General features: G+C 50.4%; 2 protein-coding genes across 3 annotated transcripts in view; one reads left to right on the forward strand and one right to left on the reverse strand.

The window, feature by feature from the left end:
- The window catches only part of Npf (neuropeptide F), a 58,662-nt gene that overhangs the window by 6,144 nt on the left and 37,523 nt on the right, over window positions 1-14,995 (forward strand). The window lies entirely within an intron of this gene.
- Flz (transmembrane serine protease filzig) lies at window positions 489-14,922 on the reverse strand. Of its 2 annotated transcripts, XM_076823213.1 has the most exons (8): window positions 14,540-14,922; window positions 8,484-8,571; window positions 2,787-5,212; window positions 2,268-2,712; window positions 2,016-2,202; window positions 1,662-1,927; window positions 1,431-1,585; window positions 489-1,304 (listed from the first exon to the last, which is right to left on the reverse strand). In XM_076823213.1, the coding sequence occupies exons 1-8, from the start codon at window positions 14,540-14,542 to the stop codon at window positions 1,143-1,145; spliced, it is 3,732 nt and encodes a 1,243-aa protein (XP_076679328.1). In that variant the 5' UTR covers window positions 14,543-14,922; the 3' UTR covers window positions 489-1,142. The 2 variants fall into 2 exon arrangements, with proteins under 2 accessions (XP_076679328.1, XP_076679329.1); XM_076823214.1 differs by lacking the exon at window positions 14,540-14,922 and having other exon boundaries at window positions 8,484-8,636.

Below are 14,995 nucleotides of genomic sequence, written 5' to 3' on the forward strand. Positions count from 1 at the left end.
TTGCGTAAGCGTATTCCAAAGTCAAAGTGTTACTACCGCCCCCGGTCTACCCTACCCAATTTATATATCTACTAAGCGATTCAGTGGATATTTAAGGGATGATAAAAAGAGCTTGTCAGTTTCCCTCGATCATTCCAGATTCCTTGTAAACCGTGCTTTTTACGTCAGAGATTTGTTGTAAATAACACGACCACCTGTCCGTGGAAATGCCAAAGTGTACCACTTACGTTGCATCGCGTAATACCTATTTATAACCGCGGATCGCGCGTTTCACTGGGTCTCCGTTTATCAATGAAGGAAATTGAAATGGAACATTTTTAACGTCCCCCTCGCCGTGCTCGCGAAAATAATGCATGTGTTGCACCCTGGGCGGGTAGCTGCATTACCTGGGATTAACTGTCGCGTGTTAAGGGACGTAACAGGTTTCAGACTTCCAAGAAACTTCGTCCGCGATGGCTGAACTTTGTAGCGTTAACACGCACAGCTCGCTAATTATTGAACAGGTGCGTAGGGTCGCGTGAAGATTGGTATCTGGCAGGTTTACACCGTATTTTCGTGTGAATCGAGGAAACCTCCTTGCGCAGGAACACCTCTGACGTAATTTCTACTTCGCACGGCCGTAATTCTTGCCGGGCAAACGTTCCTTTTCGTTAACGCGCAATCGGGGTGGAAAGGAAAGGCCGTTATCTCGTATAAAAATGAGTTTAATAAATAACAGCTAACAACGAAATAAATAAGGCTAGCAAACTTGTAACTGTATACGTATAGTACTCGCGTATATGTACACGCAACACACACGTTCAGTGCTTGAATACACATAAATACGAATTAATCTCTCGTATATCGATAAAAATGTCCTGAAGTACTCGCCGTCGAGCGATTGAACCATACTATTTGAATAACCGACGATTGCTCTTCCGTATCGTTGATCCTCAGCTTCTATACTGGTTGCTAAAGTTATTCGAAGTTGGAAATAGTAGTGGGAACGCATTCGTATTTGTCGCTTCTTAAAAGTCTCTTAACCAGTATTCTTCAATCTACTCCGGAGGAAATAAATTAGTCTTCCTTTGTACATTTATACAAGCGGCACGGAATCGTCAGTGCCTGTCGTCTTGTCCAGGAAACGCAGGATCTCCTGTTGCTCAGAGTCCGGTAACACCTTCCAGCCACGGTTTGAAGTAGGCTGTCCTCATGTAGACACCCGGAAGATAGGGTGCAGCGCACTTTATTCCATGCGACACCGTGCCGACCAGAAACCATCTTCCGTCTGGCCGCTGCATTACTAGCGGCCCGCCGCTGTCGCCCTGAAGAATAATGGCAAGGTTTCACGCAAAATTCGAAGGGAATAAAATTAGTTGCAAAGCGGTCAAGGATGCCGAACGTAATAAGCTAATGGCTCGCAGCAGGTAATTAAATTGTTCTAAAAGTACCTCGCAAGAATCCCTCTGGCCGTTAGCGTACCCAGCGCACAAGAAGCTATCGAGAATCAGCTTAGAGTGCCCAGCTGTTTGGAACATTTCTTGACAAACTGAATTCTTTATTATGGGCACTTGGACTTCCTGCAGAATGGAGGGCACGCCGCCATCTGTGAATCGCCAATCGTTAGAACACGTAGAACCTTCGACGTGTTTCTGCAAATGCCACGAGACTAAGGTACTCACTGTATTTGAGCCGCCCCCAGCCAGTGACAGTGGCCATTCTACCAGTGAAGTCTATGCCTTCCTCCGGCATACAGATCGGCACGATGTGGTCGTCGAATTGCACCGGCGATTCCAGCTCCAGGAGGGCCAAGTCGTTCTCGAACGTCGCAGGATCGTAGCCTCTGTAGGTGACGATTCGCTTGACGTTCCTAGTCATGCTGCGCTTCTCTTCCAATTCGCCGGACAGATCGAACTCTCCCAAAACGGCTACAAGGCTCGCCAGAAATCTGCGCGAAGTTCATCAAGATGTGAATCATTTAAACTCTAAAGAATTTCAGAGGAGCACTGGGCGGAAAGAAATTACGAGTCTCTTACCCTGGCTGACAGTGGGCAGCGGTTATGACGTACTTGTCCGTGATCAGAACCCCGCCGCACTTATTTTTCGTGAAGAGGCCGAGCCAGGTGGCTTCGCGGATCAACACTTGCCACGGCCATGCGCCGAAGTTCGCTCCTTTGCCACCGACTATCTTGCCTGCCCTGACCAGAGGTCTCATGCCGCATCCTGTGAAACGAACGAGCATGGGCAATGAAGTTTCCAGCGATCGCACAGACAGCGCGGACACTTACGCGAACGAAGGTGGGACGAGAACGGAGTCTGCGAGCTCGTGGTAGCTTCCAGCGTAGTAGAGGGACTAGTTTCTTCTTCTTCTTCGAAAACTACAGCTTCCGTGCTGGTAGCTGGCGTTGTGGTGGGCCTTCTAGTTGGTCTGGTACGTTTCGTCGTGGACTGGGGTTTCTTCGTGGTGACGCCAGTCGCCGTGGTCGGTTTCGGTTTCAAAGTAGTCGGTTTCGATGGACGGACTGGTTTCTCGGATAATGGCGGCTTCGATGTCGTTAGGCGATTCACTGGCCTCTTCGTGGTCGCTGGTCTCTTTGTTGTCGTGAAGGAAGGCTTCGTCGTTGACGCAGGCTTCCGCACGGGTTTCTTCGTGGTGGTGCTCGGTCTCTTCGTCGCGGTGGGTGGCGGAGTGGATGTCGCGTTGACGCGTTTGTAAACAATATCTTTGAGATCCTGATGAGGAACATGATAATTTTAAACGTTGGTAAATGTATGTTAATTCAACTAAATAATACATGGATACAGACCTGGAAGTTGCCTTGCAGGGACTGCACGATCTTGTCCACGAACGTGTCGACTTTGTTGGACAAGACGTCATCCTCGATGAACGTCGGCGTGGGAATATCATTTTCACTTATGATCTCGATATCAGGGTAGCCCGTGTTGTTGAAGGCCTCGGCGATGGTTGGCTTCTCTTGCTGCGAGATGGGCGAGGAAATGTTGAGATTCGGATTTCGAACGGGTGGGAAATTGATCAGGTCGTCTGGTGCGGCTGTCTCGTCGTCGCAGTGCGGAAGGGGAGTGGTCGTTTTGACACCTGTCGTTGGTGGCACACTGGTGTCTCTATCGTTTGGAAAGACGAAGGATGGCGTAGACGGTTTCAAGTAGAAGCTGGGCTTGTCGGACCACGGAGCGAGAGTAGTCCAAATCGTGGGTCTCCTCGTCGGCACTTTCTCGAAATTCTGCACAGACTCGGCAACGACCGACTCCGTGCTGTAGTTGTTGCTCACGGTCGGCCTCGAAGTGGTTCCGTCCTTCACGTTGACGCTGAAGAAGCTCGTGGAAACGACGTTGTTGGTAGCTACGTTCGAAATCACCGTGCTGATATTGTGCGTGATCGTGGTAGAAACGCTGGGTTTCTTTGTGGTAAGTGGGCCAGGTCTTATCAGTCCTGCCGTAGGCCTGGCAGCTGTCGGGGTGTATTTAACAGCTTCCGTGAGTGGCTTCTTCGTAGCCGTTTTCTGAGTAGTCTCTACGGTGAATTCCGTTTCAAGGGGGCCTAGAACTATGACTGTGGGTGCAGGAGGGTTCGTAGTCGTTTTGGTAGAGTGACTGAAGCTGCTGGTACTAGGGAAAGTGGACTGAGTCGATGGTCTCGAATGAGCGGTCTCCGTGGACACTGTCTCGTAATTGTAGTAATTGGACGATTGCGCCGGTTTGTAGAAGATGTAAGGGAACGACTGGGTAGTGACAGGTCCGGGGACTGGAGGTTTCGTGGAGATTCTGACCAAGGACGGCTTGGAGGTTTCGTCGATGCTGACCCACTTATTGATGGACGAGTTGGGGGATTGAATAGTGGTGCCTGAGCCTGGTTTCGTGTCGTTCAGAATGGAGATTATGTGATTAATCGCCAGCTCCTCTTTATCTACGGCGTCGTTCTTCTTGTTGCCTGACGTCGTGCCGTAGGTGATCGTAGGAACTCTCACCAGGTCTTCCCTGTCGTCGCTAAGAGTGGTCATTGGTGTGGTGGTTCTTTCGTCAGTGGAGCCTAGGGCCTGCACGTTCTTCGTGGACACCCTCTCCTCTATCGTACTGATCTTTGCAAAGTCACCGACTCCGGTTTCTAAAATGGGAGAGGCAGTCGTGAGTCTTTGCGTGTTCGCGTACATTTGCGTGACAACCGGCAATTTCGTCATCGACGACGTGCTGAACTTGTGCTCGTCGAGGGCGGAGGACATCGAATTAGTCATGGAGGAGACCGAGTGATCGGGGAACTTGACCCACTGGGTGGTAGGGCCACTCTGATACGTAGTGCCGTACGAAGGCTTCTTCTTAGTTTGCATCAGCGTTAGACCTTCGGTGACTTTGGGCCTGGGAGTGGTGCTGGGTGATGTCTCGACGCTGGGCTTGAAGAAATCGTCAGGGCTGTGGGGCTCGTTCAACGTGGTCCCATTCTCGTTCAGCAGTATCGTCTCGGCCGAACTGTGATTGCTCTGACCCAATCCCTGAGAGAACAAGGCAGGTAGCTGATCAACCGGATCGGCTATCTGAAGTATCTGGTCGGGACTGAGCAGAGTGGTAACCGGATTAATCGCGGGATTGTCTTGGTGATTCTGTATGTCGTTGCTGGCGTCGGAGTGACTGAGCAATCCTGGGAGGCCCAGGTCGTCCAAGATGCTCTGCTGGCCTAGCAGAGCTGGGAAATCTTCTTCGAGGTGGCTTATATCCGGCTGAGCGGGTAACTGTGGTTTTTCCGCGTTCTGGATGCTGTCCATGATATGCGAAACGCTGGACGGTGGTCTAGCAGTGGTGGACGGCGCGTCGAACGTAGTGATTTTTGTGTACGTGGTCCCCGCGCTGCTCAACTGATTAGAAGACATACCAGGCGTCTCAGCTTTGACACCCGTCTCCTGGGAGACCGTCATTCCGAGCGGCGTCCCGTCCGAATTTAATAGGATCGGGATGTCCGGCACGTGGTCGATCTCGTGCACGTTGAATATCTCATCGTTACTTGGCATTTTCTCGGGATTGCCATGAGCTGAATACTTCGACGGCAGCTGACAGCACGCGCCAAAGAGGAAGCCGTCCATGCACGCGCCGACCACTTGTCCATTTCGACGGGAGCATTCGTAGTTGAACATGCATATCGCCGGCTCGCTTGACTTCACTCGCGATGGGATCGTTGGCTGGCACGCTTTCGGCACTATCCTGTAGCCTCCGAACAGCCTTCTGCCTACAAAACATGACAAACTTAATTATTCTACTCGCTACAACGTTAACTAATTAAATAGGTAATCGTCGCATTCTCATCGAGGGCTCATTTTTTTACTAGCACGATACCGGTTCACCGCGACAGGTCTTTATTATTCCAACTGAGGTGCACCGCAGCAATTAGTCGCAAGTCGCACGAAGGTGAGCTCGTTTGGTATTCGACCGAGGTATTCGACGAGTTCTACAGTCATGCAAATCGGGTTACAGCCGTCCCGAATTCTCCGCTTAGCCGCAAGTTTCGCCGGTAGCGGGCAAATTTGTAATCGACGGATTTTTTCCTTGGGTTCTTTTATATTTACAACAGCGAGCATTTAGCGTGATCGGTTATGCTCAGGTGACTGAGGCATAGGCGAGCAGGCATGTAGGCTTTGTACGTGCCTCCTTATATGCCTGCATACTACCGATATAATGACCTACTCCGTGAATCGTCCGTAGTGCTTGTCAGGATCCTTCCGGCGTTCCAGATTCTTTTTTCTTTATTTGTCGCAGGCTTTCGTTTTGCTCCGAACTGTGTCGCGGATAACGACAACTCGGCCCGGCAATGAACGAACCGATTCATTCGAATTCCTGCTACTTCGCCGGTTTCTCAGGAATTATAAACTTTGCAAGGCTGCTCGCTTGGGAGACTTCGGATTAGATTGCTACCAACTAAATGGAATTGGCGCGATGATCCACTATCTCCGACGTGTGTACTAAAACGCACGAGGAAACCTTTGGAAGTATTCTTGCGTCCACTGTTTTTTACCTTCAGGCGAGTGGATAGCATGACCCGTATATTTCCCTTAACGCAGGCTAGCGTTAAGAGGAGCGTTAAAAGTACCGGGTTAGCGATAAAAATATCTGGCATTCTTTTCGATAAGCCCGCAAACGCTGCCGAATCGATTGCGGTGGCTCGTTGGGCAGGTTTACAGCGGCGCGACCGGAATAATAGGAATATCGCGTGCTGCTCGGCTAACGAGCCAGAATTTCGTCGCAAAGCGCGAGCATATTTCTCAGTCACCCGTCGGACGTAAAATCGAGTTAAATCGAGCGGTCGAGGGGCTTCGTTGAAACTTCTGCTTGCATCCCCAGCGCGTCGTTAAATTCCCACTTTGCCGTGGCCAACGTCCACCTCGTCCCTAGCCGATACTCTCGCTTTGGAATTTCAAAATCTACGTTTCCCAACAAGATCTGAATAAATGCTCCGCCGCGTACTTAAGTCCTCTCAGGTAAACGCGGAACCATCGAAGAAACGAACCCTTTGAAGCAATTATAAGTCTCGATCCGAGTTGGGAAATGAAAATGCGAAAGTGGTGAAAAGCACCAGCGAGATAAGCGCCCGCATTGGCTAACGAAGCCACGAGCGCGTGGTCACCCGGGGAATACGCTTAGGATTTGCATCATTAAAGCTGCTCCAATAAGGCGGCTCTCTGTACTCGTCCCGTTTATCGGACACGCGTGGCGTGCTCGTCAAGTTCGTGCGTCGAGCGCGGGCTGCCTCGAATTCGGAGCGCGAATTACGGCAGTGTATGCCTGTCCCGTTTGGGAGGGGGGGAAGAACGTTCTGAAATAAATTTCTGTCGTGTGCATCGGGAACGCGCGAGCGTGCCCTCGCTATGAGAGACGCGCGCCCGTACTCGCGCTCGTTGGAATTCGCGACTTTCGAAAGGAAGCGAGACGTAAGTGGAATTCGGTGTCAGTGTTGGTTCGCGCGATTCGAAAAACTCGCGTGCCCCGGTGTGTACACAGGCGTATGCATAAACGATGCCGCCAGGCCATTGAAACGCGAAGCTCCGACGGACCCGTGCATAATTTGCGGAATCACTGCTGAAGATTCTGGGAACCTTCGGCCGGGAAGCAGGCGTGGGAACAGGCGTGTGTGTGTTTGTCGCGTTGACACGCGCAATTACGGGCCCCGCAAACAATTCACGCGTCCGCGGGGCCGCGTTGGCTGAACGGCTCGCCAGCGAGGAGCGCGAGTACACGCGATGAACGGAAGCAGAGGCTGGGGAACGTCGGATTCCATCGCGAGTGCAACTCTTTTGCATTGACCCTCGACATTTTCTTCGCGTTACTCTTTATTAAGAGTGGCGCGGGGATCGCGGGCAGTATCGATTCGTCCGGTTGCTAATTAAAATACTGTTTATACATTCGTGTAGAACCATAGACTGTGGGCGTAAGAATTACGTAGCTGTAATCACGATCGTGGACGACCGTTTGGAGTTTCTAACGGGTCTGACATCGCGTTTTACTTATCCCTTTGAGAAGCTCGATCTCCCTGGCTTTTATCGCTGGGTTCAACCCCTACGCGTCGGGAGAGGGTAGATGAATCTCGACAAAGGGACGGGATCGGAACTTTTTTCCGTGGACCCGTGAAAGTCAAAGGTCACCAACTGCGTATTCCACGGTGCACAGTGTTTCCGTACCTCTGAGGCGTCGCGTACTTAAACCATCCCGTTAAGAGGGTAGTGGACTATTTCAGCTTCAAAAATTGGACTTTGTTACCGATTCTGAAGGCTTATCCTTTATGAACATTTTAAACAGAAATTCAAATAATTGTAGGAGTTATAGTAGCGAATGTAATTGAGTGCACCGTCGATCGAGTAACGGCCTCGCAGAACGATATTGGCATAGGGGACTTAATTTTGAAGCCGTTTTTCTCGAAACACTATTTTCAGACACGGTGTGTATCATAACTCTTGAACCAATGAATATTTTCGCTTGAAATTTTTACTGGGTGTGTAGAATTGCTTCCTCTACAGAGTGGAATTTCGGCATCAACATTGAATGTTTGTGAAACATTTTACAACTGATTAAAGGCGATTTCTTTCCGTAAAAATTTGGGGAAAAATTGATTCGTGTCTAACTTTCAGAATTTTTGTTCAAATTCATCGGCAAAGTTCCACTCTGTAGATTTTGGTGTATAAAGTAGGTACTCGTGCCAAAGCATTTTGCTCTCAGATGATTGGCTATCTTCAACGATTAATAACTTAGACAATTTTATATATTTTGACGATTTTCTTTTTGGTAATTACTCGCAAACGTGGCCACAGTAGATTGTGAAAAGCACGATTATAACGATTATTTGGTATCCAAGTAATTTAGCGTCAAAGAAACTAACGATTTCACGTATCCAATAGTCCACTACCCCCTTAAACATTTTATGCGTAACGTCGCGATCTACGTATTCCCGCGACGCGAATCTTTCATCCTCTATTTGCACCCGCTCGTTTATTACATAATGTAATCGTTACCTTGAGTTTGAGCCACGTGGGAGCGCGAAATGACTGACGTCGAAGAAAGGATGACGAGGAATAATTGGATAGTCTTCCCGACAGCCATCTGCAACAGAGGATTATATTAGTTTGCTGAGGGGAACTATGGATTACGCGAAACGCCGTAGAAATGATTAACGAGTTTACATTTATAACATAAGCGATAGCCGTCTAACGTCCCTTAAACTTTCTTAACGAAGTACTTTGAATGTCTGTTGAGAAATGGAGCGTAACGTGTCAGTTTTGCCAAGTGCTCGTTAAGAAGAGAAACAGTATCATTCTGTTGCATCGCGTATCAATCCGAGGATCGAGATGGTCGTGGACGATAAGAGGCGTAGCGTGGAGATTCGATGAAAGACGGTTGAGAAGCATTTGGGTCCGTCTCCCGAGTTTCCTCATCTCGCGATGCTCGCCGAGATTTACACGCCTCGCGTGCACGTGCGTTTCTCGAAGGTGAGCAGTCCACGGTGTCCCTACGTGCTCCGAAATCCCGTTACAGAGCCAGACCAGAGGCGTGCGAGGCGTTCTACGTATTACTACGGCCGTATAATGCTAAACAGCGGAGCGAGAACGATGATGAGGAGGAATGAAGGGAACGAGGAGCCGACTCTCTTCGAGGTATCCTTACGTCCACACCAGGTGGGAGGGAAGAGAGAAAAAGAGAGAAGGAGGTAGAGAGAAAGGGAGGAAAGGGGCCGTGAGAAAGACGAAGAGAGCGAGAGGGGCTGATCGCTTCAACGTTGCTTCAAGAAGACACCGGTAACCCAGTTACCAATTCCCCCATCGCTGCTCTATTCTTCAGCGTGCCTCTGACCCTCTTAGCAACAAGAAGTTGGAATTAATATTTCATTGAATTCCCCGCAGACCCGCCAGTCGATCGTGCGACACGCTCGTTATCTCAAAGATTTAACAGGCCTGCTCCTAGACGACAAGTGATACGCCTACACGCTCAGCAGACGTTTCGTTTTCTCTTCACGCGTCCGCCGATAATTTCCTTCGTCCTTAGAAGCGGCAGGCAGCCAACAGGAATCCGAGAGTCGAAGATGGTACCGTTACTATCAATTATCGATTCCTCGTCTTATTCATCGTGCTTCGTTTCTTCAGGCCGCGAGACGTCATTACTCGCACGCGAGACGCCGCACGAACGTGCGTGCGGGACTCGTGACAATTCATTGGAACAGTAGAAGCGAAATTCATTTTCCGTTGTTTACGAAACGCGCAGCAGCGCGCGGACAGGCGTCATCTTTTCCAGCAGTACGAATCGCAATTTCCCGCCTCGTTCTTCTCCCCCGTCAGCTTAGCTCAGCGCGACAAGCGTTTTCCCTGCAACGACGTCGCAGGGAAAGTGGACACTTTTGTTCCTTCTGCGCCTCCACTCGATACAATCAATTACAGGCCGTCTCGTTAGCCTGTGAGAAGGTATCGCGCCGATACAGCCTGACAATCGTTCCCTTTCGTTTGTCGTTTGTTCACGCGAGATACGAGCCGGTCGCACACGCGTGAATACGCGGAAGTCACTTTCCTTCGAACCGTTCCGTGACTCGCTCGTCGGTCCCAAGCAGTTTCGATCGCGACAAAAACGAGCCCGAAGAACCAGCGAGGGCAATTTACCCTTAACGATCCCTCTGTTCTTAAGGAATCCTTAACGGTTACTCTTGCGACGAAATCTCCGCGGTAATGGATCTAACCAGAGGACGGCTGCTCGCTACCGTTTCGACATTGTTTCACGCACCAAATCCCCGGGGGATCCCGACGGTAGTTCGTGAACTCTGATCCGCGACCAGCCGTTACGTCCGGCCTGTTGATAAAACGATCGCTCGGGGCTCCCTTAACGCGCCTCCTTCAAATTTTTCCGTAGATTTTACGGCGATACAGGCGCGCAAACACGTTCCCGCGGATAAATGTAAAAGGTAAAACGGGTTTCGTGCACGAAAGCGCGGATAAAACGAAGCACTGTAGCAATAAATTGAAACTGAAGCTCGACGCACGGCGGGGCTGCAGCGAACGGAGGTGCACATGCTCGTGCGAACTCGGGTCCCCGTTACTCCAGGCGAATTTCACGCGTTTTCTCTAAAACCACAGACGACGCAGGCTTGGGATTAAATGTTCCGGATAAATGGACGACTCTAAACGAAGTTCCAAACAGCAGACAGGAATTTCTGGGCAGGAGAAATATATATCGTGCGAAGTGGAGTGTTTGAAAAATGTGAAAATTCATCCACCTCGGTCTCTGTTTCAGTGTGGAAAAAGATGAGGACCATTGGCATTTGGGACCGTTTGCATTCTCCAAAAAACAACACACGTCTCACCAGCGGCCGTAGCCGTGATGGAAAACACCGGTTCTCGTTAGATCACCGAAGTTAAACATCGCGGGGCGGTGTACTGGGGAAAGATGGGTGACCACCTTTCTTCCGGTGCGCTTGCTGCTGCTGGGACCCGAAGGAGAGAGGAGGGAAGAAAAAAAATGGGACTTATAGTTCGTTGGGCAATATGTTTGTTCGGACCTACTATTCATCTATAAAGTTTTCCACGGTGAGATTAACTGTCAAGAGCTTGTTGCAAGGATTTGTTTTCATGAGACCCCTTTTTGTATCCCGAGTCCCAAATTATCATTATTACTCTGGTGATCCCATTAATCGTGCTATGGAGGAGCTAAACCAGTGCCCTGCTGAATTAAATATTTTCTTAACCTCCTTCGCCTCGTTTAGGACACTGGTACTTAGGAGACTACCATCTCCTTAATTTGCGCTCACTTGTTTGGCGATGTCGTCGTTTTATATTGTTATGTTTTTCCCGTTACTTTATATTTTCCGTTTTATTTTACTTTTTCTGTTTATGTTACGTTATTTTATATATATTTATTGTACTGAATTGTTCAAACTTTGTATATTAAAGGGTTCTCCCGCCGAAATAATAATAATAATAATAATAAAATATAAGCAAAAATAAGCTTGAAACGCCATCCTGCTTAAAACACAGGAAAACAATAAAAGCAAAGAAACAAACATACGAATAGAGCAACGATGCATACGGAAGGAGGACACCCTATATGCTCAGGAAGAGGTCTGGTGGACACGGTCACGATGTTGGGCTCGTAGCTCGCGCAGGGAAAGAGTCAAAGAGTAGACTCGAGTGCCTCGAAAATTCTTCCGCGTTCATTGGCCGTCCGTCAGTGTCCGGGGAGGGCCGTGTACAGGTGCGTGAGCATACAGGTGTGCATAGGATTCTGTGCACACACCTACGTATACACACGAACCTCGGAGAAAGCTCAGTTCGACTCCTCTTCGTTATTGGATCTGGGTGACCCGATTGGCGTGGCCTCGCCGACCAACCGACGCCTCCTCTTCATCGTCACCGTCTTTTCTGCTCCTTTCAGTCGGATTCCCTGGGACCAGCCAGTATCGGTTACTCCTACTGTCCAACTCCCTTCGACTCTCCAGATCCCTGGGAAATCGGTACTACATCTCTGAACGAGCCTGACATTAGGAATTTCAAGTCCTCGATCTTCTGGATGTTCTTCTCGGTCTCGTGTCGCTGAGACAAAGGTGAGCTCGCCGATCGGGGGCGTACTCCGTGATCAATGCGATGTAGAAAGTGACCCAAAGGCAACAGAAGCTCCGAGGTGATGCAAAACGACATACCCAATGGCATCGCAGACGTTCTCTGCTTTCACTTGGGCGTTGAAGACGCTTCGGGCCTGACCATCCGTGCAAAACCGATCGCCCTCTTTCCCTCGGTTCGCCTCGAACGATTCGACCGATCGTTTCGCTCCGCACGAATCGCGGAAAGTGATAGTTCATAGTCCACGGTTTGCATTGGGCCGGCAAAAAGTTGAGGCAACGATCGAACGGGGAGGAGCGGAAGCACCCGGCGACGGGGGCCGGCGGAATGGGAACGCGAGAAACGTCCGATGACCACTTTCTATCGTTTCTACGTGCCGAAATGAAGCGGTTATTTCGACCGACTTGAAAGGGACAGTGCGTCGTCTGCATTTTAAGAGGCTCGAAAAGTAGTCCCCGAATGTAGGGCAACAAGAGCAACACGGACGGGAGCATTAAGCCGGCTAATGCGCGCTGGTCACGCTGACAGAAGCCCATCATTACAGAATCATGCCTCCTCGATGCAGCGATTACTTGACGAAAAAGATAATAAGCCTGCTAGACTGTAGTGCCCTGAGATTTTGCTCTATCATCTCGCGACATCGCTGTAATTTGCGCGGGTCTATTTCGATCGTGGCACACGCGAGGGCATCGAAAGCGTGTCATTATTCCACGGTCAGCCGCCCGTTTGATAAGCAACTGCCTTTTATCGTCAGCCCCGACGGTAGGACTTGCTGGTGCCGGCGCACACCCTTGAAAATAGAGCGGCAGGAATAGTCGCGAATGAGCGTTAAACGCGTGTATCAACGAGCCGGATTGGAAAGAGTGACAAGAGCCGTCTGTTCGCTGACAACCGTTACCAACTTACCACTACTCGGTGCCGTGGCATACCTGAGTTAGGTGCACACGCGCGGCTACACGCGCGTCCACGTACCTACGTGTCAGACGCTGTGCGGGGTCAATCCGAGAAATCTTTATTCTCCGGCTTCTGGTCTCGTCGATCCGTGCGACCGTGCGCCTGAAGACAGTTACACCAGGCAATTAACCAACAGGCGGATGAATCCAGCCCGACGGAACCGTGGATTTCTGGCCGAACTCCATTAGGTTATCATACGTTCTAGGGTAACGGATCCCGCGTGCGAGTCTCCATGATTCGCCGATCTAGATAGATGCTGGCGGAGACTGGGCCCCCGATAGGAACGGGGCTAATGTCGCTGCTTGCGTCATCGATTCGGGTTTTAAACGTTTCACCGGGCATTAGCCAAACGAGGGAAACGCGGGAACAACGGCGTGGAACGAACAAAGGACGTTACTGGAATCACGGCTGAGAGTCCTCGGAAGCGGGCGACGACAGAGGAAGGGTAAACGGACGCAGCGAAGGAGGAGCATTTGCATCTGACGCGCGTCTCGAAAGCGCGATTACGAAAAACGAGCGCACAGTAATTACGCGTGACTCGGCCGTTTCGCTTAATCTCGATAAATGGGTCTTTAAGAGGGTGCAACGTGTAGGTAACGACGCGTGGACGAAATCGTTGGGAACGGAACGGGCGAACGAAGAGGAGCGAAGGAGAAGAAAGAAAAGGGAAGAAGGATGCGGCGAATCAGCGGAGCATGCCAAATGATCTTCTATATTCTATGTATATCGCCTCGTTTACTGCGGGCCCAAACTCGGAAACCCAGCTTTCACCTGCCTCCACGGTCAGATTACCTTCCGTACGATCGCGCTGATTCCTGATCACGTCCTGGTTCCGATAAACGGTCCTGCGATCTCGAACCGACCGATTTCCTTTCTGTCGCAGCGATCCGACTTTCTACATTAATATTTATCGCATTGTCCGCGCTCTGTCCACCCGTGGCGGAAGTAACGCGGAGAAGGGCAGGGTCGCCGCGCAACGTGGACACGGCGAAATCCCGTCGAGCACGTTCCCCAGGTGAATCGATGGCGGTGGAGTCGATAGACACGGCGGGGAATTCGCGCGCGTCGCGGTCGTTTAAACAGAATGGGTTAACAGTATATTCCGCGAACCAGGCGACATAGTTGGGAATGGTCTTTGTTGTAGGCCGAGCATACTAATGAACGTTAATTTGAGAAGGAACGGCTGGGTCGAATCGAGAACCGTTCCTGGTAGCCGGGACGCGTCTTTCCAACGACTCCGATTCCAGAGGCTACCATTTCCTTAACCACCTTGTTTACTCCAGTTTTCTACCGACGGCCTTCTACCAGTTACAAAGGGAATTTGGGAGAGATTCGTCTGGTAGATGGCATCGACCATTGTGGAGTTGGGATGATGGGATAGGGTTCGAAAGCTTCCTTTGCGAAAGTACAATGGAGTGCAAGTTTAGGGAGAGGATGAGAGAACCGCAGAATTAATACTTCGAATTGGATCAGTGTTTCTTCGCGAGAGTGTTAACTTAAGAATGTGAAGGAGCGCTCACCATGCAACGTATTAACCGTGACACGTCCACGCGATGCGTTAGAACCGTCTCATTACGTTGCTTTAAATCCCCAAGAGAATCGTGTCGCCGGTCGTCCTCCAGAAGAAAAGCAGGACCTTTCTCACGTCGCACGAACGTCTTTTACCAAGCCCACACGTTGTCACCCGTGCTGTTCCGCTGCCTGTCGCACTTCTTCACTGAACTTCCTCCACTAGCCTTTGGCGCGAGCCTCGACCGTACGAACCATGCACCGGTTGCCGTTAAAAGAGGCGTCGAACTTGCCGCACGATTGACAACGAGGGACGGCGACGCGCACTATCGGGATCCACGGGAGTCCTAGCCGCGGCACACCGGACGATCGAGGGAGCTCGGGCCGTGAAAGCTGGAGCAATCAATCGCTCGAAGCTCGAAACCGGCGACTCGCAAAATTCAGCTGGGAGAGCTGACGCACGGAGG

The sequence above is a fragment of the Andrena cerasifolii genome, chromosome 11 (assembly GCF_050908995.1).
Source record: "Andrena cerasifolii isolate SP2316 chromosome 11, iyAndCera1_principal, whole genome shotgun sequence".
NCBI classification, from domain to species: Eukaryota; Metazoa; Arthropoda; class Insecta; order Hymenoptera; family Andrenidae; genus Andrena; species Andrena cerasifolii.